Here is a 10,116-nt window from a genome sequence, read left to right as displayed (position 1 = left end):
CCATTACACTATGGAACAATTTTTTTTAAGTTAAGTGGGAGAGAGGGGGAATATATTTTTTACAATTAATAATCTAAGTGATCTGGGAGGGGGTGGGAGCTACACTACAGAAAAGTGGGAAAAAAATCAAATATTTTTTTGTAAACTGGGAGTACCCAGTTTACAAAAAAACTCTGCAACTCTGTTTAATCCTCCATAAAGGGGTTAAACACATAGTAGAAGTACCACTCAGGACCCACAGAGTGCAAATGGTCGAGAAAATAAATTGCTGCTGATCTAGTCAGCAGCGCGAGTTACATAGCTGGGTTGTTCGACTTCTGTTCCCGATTGGATATTCTAAGCAGATCGTAGTAAAGGGTCATGAAACCCAAAAAAAAATATTTTGTGATTCAAACAGAGCTTACAGTACACTTATCCAAAAAAAAAAAAAAAAAAGTTTCCAATTTGCTTCTAGTATAAAAAAAAAAAAAAAATGTCCTTCCTTCCAATAGTATTCTTGCTGAAGATGTACCTAAGTAGGAGTCTGGAGCTGCATGCTCCTGAGCTGATATCCCTGCTTTTCAACAAAAGATACCAAGAGAAAGAAGAAAATTTGATAATAGAAGTAAATTAGAAAGCTGTTTAAAATTGCATGCTCTTTCTAAATCATAAAAGAAATGTTTTGGGTTTCATATCCCCTTGCCTTGTTTACAATAAAAAGCCTACAGAAAAAATACATACCATTGTCTCTTTTTCATTTGAAGACTCTGTATCTAGAACACTTGTTGAAATTAGTTCAGCTGTGTCACTGTAGGCGGGGGAAAAAAAAAATACTTGTTTAACTGCAGTGCCAATAATGGACTATTTAATGGATTTTGCATTGCAGTAAGGCACCTTTTACTATAATGAGTTTGTGACATGATAAACATTTTCTCATATATATGAAAGCGCAGCAATTAAAGCGATTGTAAAGAATTAGCGTCCGGTATCTTAAAATAATCTTAAAAACAGGGGCACTTTAATACTTTAAATTTTACAATAACACTTCTTTTTTAAAATACTTACCATTGCCTTATGGAAAACATACCGCCGATCCTCTGCCTGCTTCTACTACTGTAGTTGGCATATTGATGACAAATCCAGCTTCCTCCTTTGGACACCAAAGGGGGCATGCAACTATTGGAGGAAGACTGATTTGTCATTGATATGCTAACAACAGAAGGAGATGCGGGCGGAGCATCAGCGGTATGTTTTCCATAACGCAATGGTTAGAATTTTAAAAAAGAAGCTTCATTGTAAAGTTTAATTAAAGTGCCCCTGTTTAAGATTATTTTTAGATATCGGCACTAATTCCTTAAACTTTATGATCACTTTAAGCATATTAAAAGGGAATGTAAAATATTTTTTAATTCAATATGAAACTAACAAAAAGTGCATGATTGAGTGCAACAAAGTCCTGGGATGCTACTTCTCATTGGCTGATACAGACAGTTTACAGCATTGTAACATTTCAAAACATTCTATTTTTTACAGAAAGCATTTGACAGCATGTCCTTTTAAGAAAGGTGGTTGTAGAAATGGTGCTCTCTCTATTTATATATTGAGCCATGCTTTGTACATTGTATATCCCTTTAAGAGGCTTATCGCCACATTTTAAAGTGAGTCTGACAGATGAAGTGAGAAAAATCACTTTGAATCACAAAGGAATTGTGTTCCATCTGATTAAAAAAATAATCCTCTTTCAACGTCTTTCCAGAAACTAAATCAGAACCGAGAAATAAATGACTAAATGCACTGTTGCAGTTACTATACTAACAAGATGTAGTCATATTAGATACCATAACAAAATTGCTACAAAATAAATCTTTTTAAGACCCACTCAGAATAAAACAATCAATGTATTATCGCTTGAAGTTGCACTTCACTAAGGTATAAAACTACAAATTGTTTGTTAAGCCATGAATGTTCCCTTCTTGTGTCATCTCACCCACTGCGATTTTCTCCTCCTTGTTCCGAGTTGCATTCAAATCCTCCTACTGCCGCCACATCTTTTTCAACAATTGTCGCCATCTTAATTTACAAAAAGCGGCCCTATGTAATATCCTGCTGCGGACGGAACTAAAACTGGCTTTGACGTCAGAGTAAATGCGACGGTTATGCATTTTTAAATAAAGATGCTACTGAAGTGGAGACATTTAAATGTTTTATTTCATTAATTGGCAGCTCATAAATTTATTTTTTTATTATTGTACTGAAAAAAATGGTTAGCGATACATCGTTTTTAAATGTGTTTTTATTGCGGCATATATATTTTCAAGCTTTTAATTGCTGTGCCATTTTTACCCACCCAGTACTCAAGCAGTTTAGTAGTGGACACGTACAAGCTTGAATTTGTTTTGCTCGTCTATTTTATTTATTTTGTCTGTGGTACACAAAGATATAGGGGACAATTTATCTAGATTGCAGGTGGAATAATTCTCAAATAGAGAACAATGTCGCCTGCAATGGCTTGTCAAAACAGGGCTAAGCAATGATGCTGAAGTTAGCTCCTTATTCGGCCAGCTTCTTATTCGAAGATTGAAGTTAGCTCACTATTCAGCCAAGAATCTTATTTCAGGTTATATTCTTATTCATGAAAGTAATTATTTATTAAACAACAATTAGCAAAGTTAATATAATCATGAAAGTTAATATAATCATGAAATTTGGCACCAAACGTGGCACCACAATTTCCATTCATTTCAGGAAGGAACCAAGCTTTTACTTTTGGCTCACTCATATTTGGCTTGTTTTATACTAATTGGGCATCCCTCTATATAAACAAAGTTAAAATTAGGTTGAGCCAAATGATATTGATCATATAATATGGTGACAAACTTGGCACCCTAGCATCCATGCATTTCAATGGAAAATTCTGAATAAGTAACCAAGCTTTTACTCTTTAGTAGCACCAGCAATTAGTAGTAAAAATATTCACTCACTTCCGGCTGGAGGCGGGTCCGTCAGGTAACTGCAGGTATCTGCAGGTGTCTCTGAAGCTCCGCGCCTCTATGTGAGGCCTAAGCCATCACCAGCCCACGCTGACTCCCTTGGCCAGAATCAGGCTTGGGTCCCAGGATTTCGATCCGGCGTTGGAAGTCTGCTTCTTCAGCCTAATTGTGCACAGTGGCTGGTGCACGCCAATTTCCAGGAGCCTTCCGGTGCTCTACCGGCTAACCTGATCTCTAACTGAAGGCCCTTTACAGCCTCCCCACGCACTGGATGAGCCACAGCTTTACCTGGAGGAGGATCACCTGCAGTGCCGTTGCTAACCTACCGGAGCTGGTTTTCGTCTACCCTGGGGTGCCTGGCTTCACCCATATAGGAGGAGATCTGCGCTAGCCCACCTGCATGGGCTATACCACCAGCAGCAACACCCGAGTCCCCTGGTTGTGACGGAAGGTGTGCTGCACATCTGAGTCCTGCTCCACTTCCGGCGTCTGTGTTTGGCTACAGCTCTGGGCACACGGAAAGCTCCTTGCTTGTCTGGCCTGGCCACTCCGGTCTGTGGTTCCGCTGGGCCACTGTATTTAGCCTCCCAGAAACGTCCTCTTCTTTGGGACTTCCACCACGTCATGGTCCAGCGCCGATAGTCCGCAAGGATGAGAGTGTCGATATTGCTGTGAAGGCTGTGGATACGTGGGTTTCTTCATATGAGGTACTGTTTTCTGTTTGCTCCGTTCTTACTCTAGTGTCTGTGGTCAAGCAGCTGACCACAGGAAGTTGGGCGAGATTCAATAGAATGGAATACAGGTCCACCTAAGAACAGTAGCCCTAAGGCTGACAATGGGCAGCTGCCCGGCTCTGTGCGCGGAGCACATATACGTCTCTGAATCTGAGCTTGGAGTTGTGTGATAAGGAACGGTGCACTCAGCAGTCCTGCAGATAAGTTGGTTAAACTTCACTATTGACCGGCCTACCCAGGTGTTTGGCAGGACTAGACTTGTACTTTACATTCTAGGTACTCAACACTTTGTGCAATAATATGTCTCCTACTTATTAACTAGACTCCCTCATCATGAAGTGTTTTCTACGCAGGCTCTGCAACAAATGAAGTTCGATACAGAGTTCTGAGGAATTTTGGGGACATTGCATTATTAAGGAGTTTATTTGTGCTTCCATCCTTTTCTCTTAATTCAATCTTGTTAAATTGTTGGCATATATTGGTCACAGTGTTATATTGATGCTCTTTTTTTGCAGCCACTCTCTTTTTGTTCTTTTTCTGTTTTTTTTTTTGTTTTTTTTCTTTTTTGTATTTTTTCATTTCTGCATATGACTAGACGGGTTACAGTTACAGGGTCTTAGATATGCCTCAAGTTTTTTATGTTATTTAGTGCAATAGCTGCAGAAAAGATACCCTGGTTTTTACGCTGACATAACAGAGCCTGTCCTAGTCTTACTTAAATTTTGTACAGCTGTTATCATTCTATGTTTCACACAATCTTTTGTTATGGTTGATTTGTTTTTCTGATTGCGCATAATCACCAGGGTCACTCACACTGGTTAGGTAATTCGTTTACAACCTTTTTGAATGTACTTGGTATCTAATTGGTTGGTATACTAGGTCAGAATTTTAGTTAAAATCTAAGATTTTGTAGTTAATTCCAAGTGTTTACTAGTCACGTTAGTTGTATTTGCACTATTATGTGTCATTTTTTCTCAATTTTTTTTTTTTTTTCCTTTTTCGTTATTAAATAAACTTAGACTAGCTTAATCTGAGGCCACCACACTTAAAAACACAAGCTTAAAAACACAAGCTTGTTAGTAGCACACACATTACTAAGAGGTATTCTGTTTAGGGGTACTGCATTCTCAGATAGCTTTTAATAATGCTATCATATATATAAAAGTCACTAAGATACAAATTTTACTACATTTTGCAGAAGCATAAGCACTATAAGAAGCACTTTTTTTTTATAAAGAAAGAAAGAAAAAAAAAATTTGCACTTGGGTTCACCCAATATTTAAATAATCTTAAGAATAGAAGCACAAGCACTTTAACTTTTTTTGTTTTTGGATTTAGATTTGCATTTTTCCTGTGTATGACAGGCAATAGTATATAAATCTCTGTAATTTATTTACGATAGGTAGCACTATCCTGCGCTGTTAACTACACATAGATAAAAAAGTATAGTAAAAAAACAGCAGTATATTAGGTCACAATTGTGCAGGTCCAAATATACCGTGTCCGCCTCAGGACTCTGACACGCTCTACTCCCTGGTCCTTTTTTTTTTTTTTTTTTCTTTATCATTATTCAAATACCTGTAATACTATATTTAAAGTTTTGGGGTCTTCTGGTTCATGGATAGATATATGCTCCAAAGGAGTTCACCTTCCAATATGCACCCTAAACCCAAAGACAAAAAAGGGAGCAGCAGGACTCTGGACTCTAGCATTGACATTCCCCCGGATAAAGGGACTCCCATAGGTAATAGTATGACAGAATATGCAGCTGAAGTTGCCAAAATCCTGCTCCCTCAATTCGACCTGATTAAACTGGAGATCAGGAATGAGATATCAAATCTTACGGCGGAGGTCCGGCAGTTTTCATCAAGACTAGATGAAGTCGAAAACAGAGTTTCTGATCTAGAAGATAGGCTTAATATTCACGACCCGACCTTAGATACTCACAGCAAAACGATTGCAGCGCTACAAGCTAAGATCGAAGATCTTGAGGATCGCTCAAGACGTAATAACTTAAAAGTGATAGGCCTCCCCGAATTGCCCGAATTTCAAGACTTAATGAATTTTGCATCCAATATATTACCCAAGGCACTGCAGATTCCAGCTCCTGCTGCTCCCTTCCAGATAGAGAGGGCCCATAGAATAGGGCCACGCAGGGAATACACCGAGGGCCATAGACCTAGGCCAGTGATATTCAAATTCGTCAATTTCCAAGACAAATTACTATATCTTATGTATTACAGGAAATGTAATCCTTTTGTCCTAGATGCACACAAGTTTGCACACATCTTTCAAGACTTTTCCTCTGAAACCTTATCTAAGAGAAGAGACATGTCTTTCTTCTATGGTAGATTGCAGAGGGAAAACTACAATATTAAACTGATATACCCCGCAAAGTTAGTGGTACTCAAAGAGGGAACTTCTCATACATTAAACAATGTCCTGGAAGCTGAGAATTTCTGTCGAGACTGAATTGAGGGGTGTGCCCAGGCGCCAACAATACGAGGCTAAGGTAAAATGTAGTTGGAGATGTAAAATGTGGTTAAAAGTAATTTATTACAAAATAAAATCAATATATAATTACAATTACAAATGCATGGATCCACGCTAGATTAACATAAAAGCATAATAATAACAGCAATATTGACAATAAGGTAAAATGACAATAAAGTGACAATAAAGTAAATGACAATAGAGTAAAATGACAATAAAGTAAATGTCTGGCGGCGTTTGCTAAATGTCTATAAAGTGACAATAAAGTAAATAAAGTGACAATATTGACAATAACAGCATATGCATATGCTTTTATGTTAATCTAGCGTGGATCCATGCATTTGTAATTGTAATTTTATATTGATTTTATTTTGTAATAAATTACTTTTAACCACATTTTACATCTCCAACTACATTTTACCTTAGCCTCGTATTGTTGGCGCCTGGGCACACCCCTCAATTCAGTTTCTATACTAGGTGATAGCTAGGTATCACCGCCACAGGCATATAAGGTATAGGTGGGCGCTGGGATACACTCTTACAATTTCTGTCGAGAAGCTGGTGTTCCTTAAAATAACTTGATTTAATATCGCTGTTTTTTTCAGAAGCTTTTTGTGTGGTTTATGCTCTATGTGTTTGGGGTTGTGTTTTTGTTTGTTTTTTTGTTTTTTTTGTTTCTTTCCTCCTCTCCCCCTTTTCCCCTCCCCTTTCCTTCCTCCAGGCTCCTGCTGCCCTTGGCCCATTGTCCTTGGTTGGCTTCCCCCTCCTTTTGTATACGTCGATAGCTATTAGGACTTGATGGTCTCTAATATTAATTTATTATCCTGGAATGTGGGCGGCATAACCTCCCCAATTAAAAGGAAATCTATAATAAAATACTCAGGGAAATTTAACCCTGATATAGTTTTTCTTCAGGAATTACACCTTAAACCTCCAGAAATTCCTAAACTTAGATCTAAATGGGTTGGGGAGGTTATTGCCGCACCTTTCACAACCAGGAAGAGGGGGGTCGCCATTTTATTGAATCGGAAATTGGATTATCAAATAATACTGAAGTGGACCCTGAAGGTAGATTTTTTATTTTGGAGATTGAGATCAAAAAGATCAAATATATACTGTGTAATATTTACGGTCCTAATCAAATTGATCAGAACTTTTGGACGGCCTTAATGGTCAGGTTACATAGATTCATAGGGCAGAATTTAATTACTGCGGGTGATTTTAATCTGACAGCAGATGCAACTTTGCTCTAAGAAAAGATCCCTTAACAGCAGGGGTAGAAAAGTTTGCATCTTCCAAAAGTTCTGTTCTCAGCTGGGTTTAGTGGATACTGTATTTGGCGGGTACAGAACCCGGACGCGCGGGAATTCACATGCTTATCTCAAGCTCAGCAAGCATTCTCCAGGATCGACTATTTTCTTGTTTCCGACTCGCTACTAAGATGGGACTGGGTGACTAAAATCGAAGACATAGTTATATCCGACCACGCTGCCATCTCGTTGAGCTGCAGACCTAGTAGTCGGAATTCAGGAAACAATTATATTTATTTCCCCAGATTTTTAAGTAACAATGCTAGCTTCCAAAATTGGCTACGATCTAAGTGGGCATATTATCTTAAAAATAATGGTAACTATCTGGATAAAGTTGAAGTGTTTTGGGAGGCCTCTAAGGCCGCTTTACGTGGGGAAATTAAATCGTATACGATACACTGGAAGAAGAAATGTAGTCAGGTGGCTAGACAGTTCGCTAATCAAGTAAAAAACTCTTTCAGAACATATCTAAACAATTCTAGCAAAGAACATTGGGATGCCTACGTAAGGGCCAAGGCACTTCGGGATATGCATATCAAGCAGAATAGTGCCCAAGAAGAGCTTAGAACCAAAGCTCGATATAGCGGATTTGTAGGTTGATCAGATACATTTTTAGCCAGAGTAGCCAAATCCTCACCAAGGCAGGCAATCGCTGCCATTAAACAAGGTACAACAAGGTTTACGAGTCACCCTGACATTGAACGAGTGTTCTTTGAGTTTTTTCAAGACTTGTACAAACCAGATCCTCCTAATCTAGGACAGAAAAGAGAAATTTGGTCAAAGATTAAGACCCCTAGATTGTCGTCGGAAGCTAGAGATTCTATTAATGCCCCTATCTCTGAGGAGGAGATTATATTAGCAATTAAGGACGCTAAACCTAACAAAGCAGCCGGGCCAGACTCATTTCCCATTGAATTCTACCGAATGTTACAAACCCAGGTGATTCCTATTTTGACCAGGCTTTTTAATTTCTATTTTTCAAATAATACCAAGTGTTCGCCTTCTTTTGCAGCGGCAAATATTACTCTAATCTTGAAAAAGGGCAAAGACCCTGAGCTTCCAAGCTCTTTCAGACCCATTTCAGTCCTTAACACCGACTATAAATTATTAGCGGCTATTGCAGCTTCTAGATTGAAACCTTATATTGGGGACCTAATTCATGAGAACCAATCTGGATTTATGCCTGGTCGGAACCCTGTGAGAAATACGAGGAAATTGTTAGTGCTCATTGAGTCTTTTTGGAACAAATATACGGCTTCTACTTCCAACGAGATCCTAGACAAGGCCATCCTAACGGTCGACGCAGAGAAGGCCTTCGATCGGGTTAGTTGGGATCATCTGTTTTTTACCCTAGATAAGTTCGGTCTTTCCGGGTTTTTTCACAATTATATTAGGTTAATCTATAGCACCCCTACATCTTCGGTCATCATTAATAATGTGACCTCCCAACGATTTGTTATGCACAGAGGGACCAGACAGGGGTGTCCACTCTCGCCCTTATTATTTAACATCAGTCTGGAACCTCTGGCCATACGATTACGTCAAGAGCTTGAAGGCATTTCATTGGCTGGCGAGAAACTGGTCCTGCTATTATATGCGGATGACCTGCTGATACGTTTCTCTAATCTTAGGGTCTCCCTGCCAATCCTTCAGGATATAATCCGGCGAGATTTCCGGATTCAGGGTTAACGCCCTGAAATCGGAATTAATGTGGCTCTATAGAAAGCCTTTATGTACTGTGAAGCACCCCTTCGCTGAAGTCTCTCAGATTACTTATTTAGGTCTTCATATATCTAGAAACCCAGAGGACTGGTATAAGTTAAACTACGGGCTTGGGGTTGCGCGTTGCAAAAAAAAGCTGGAAGAATGGACTCTGCTGCCTATCTCTTTATCCGCTCGTGTAATACTAATTAAATCAATTATTTTTCCTAAACTTATGTACATTTTTCAAAATATTCCTTTGTTTCTGCATAAAAAGGATATTGCTATATATAATAGCGCTTGCTCTAAATTTTTGTGGAGAGGTGGTAAACCACGGATTGCCTCCCATCGTCTCATGAATTCCAAGTTGGCAGCTAGACTCGCACTTCCTAATATCCAGACTTACAATCTAGTGATCCTAGCCAGATTTGCGCTGGACTGGATAACGTGTAAAGATCAGATTTCTGCTTTTGTGTGGGAGTCACGGTTAGTGGCCCCTTTTAACTTGAATGCTTTATTGCATTGTCCAGTGACCTCTCTTCCTTCAAATATATTCTGTTTGTCCACTTTTAGGAATATCATAATTGCATGGCAGAGGCTGTGTACAGAGTTGGAGTACTCACCGTATGTCTCACAATATCTACCCATCTGCGGTAACCCCAATTTCTGCCCTGGACTTTCAAATCAGATATTTAAAGATTGGGACTTGAAAGGCTTAAAAGCCATGAGTCAATTTTTGGGAGCAGAAGGGTACCCACTAACCTATGCTGAAATATCAAACAAGTTTAATCTAGGGGCTTGTGAATTCTATGCCTACCTTCAAGTTAGGCATTTTCTTCAGGAGTTGCTCAAGAACTTCGGAAATAACTGGTCCTTGGGTGAATTACAGTCCAGGATATCCTTGTATGC

At 38.9% G+C, this 10,116-nt stretch overlaps 1 protein-coding gene across 1 annotated transcript in view; it reads right to left on the bottom strand.

Annotated features, from left to right (window-relative positions):
* Positions 1–2,086, bottom strand: part of ASH2L (ASH2 like, histone lysine methyltransferase complex subunit) — a 579,627-nt gene extending 577,541 nt beyond the window's left edge. Inside the window, exons 1-2 of the mRNA XM_053719418.1 lie at positions 1,967–2,086; positions 721–787 (exon numbers count right to left, since the gene is read on the bottom strand). Coding sequence (XP_053575393.1) covers positions 721–787; positions 1,967–2,049 — 150 coding nt within the window. The 5' untranslated portion in view covers positions 2,050–2,086. The remainder of the gene's footprint in view (positions 1–720; positions 788–1,966) is intronic.
* Between the last annotated feature and the right edge of the window lie 8,030 nt (positions 2,087–10,116).

Source organism: Bombina bombina, chromosome 6 (genome assembly GCF_027579735.1).
Source record: "Bombina bombina isolate aBomBom1 chromosome 6, aBomBom1.pri, whole genome shotgun sequence".
Classification (NCBI taxonomy): domain Eukaryota; kingdom Metazoa; phylum Chordata; class Amphibia; order Anura; family Bombinatoridae; genus Bombina; species Bombina bombina.
The sequence above is the reverse complement of the archived record's forward strand: the minus strand, read 5'-3'. Positions and strand labels throughout refer to the sequence as shown.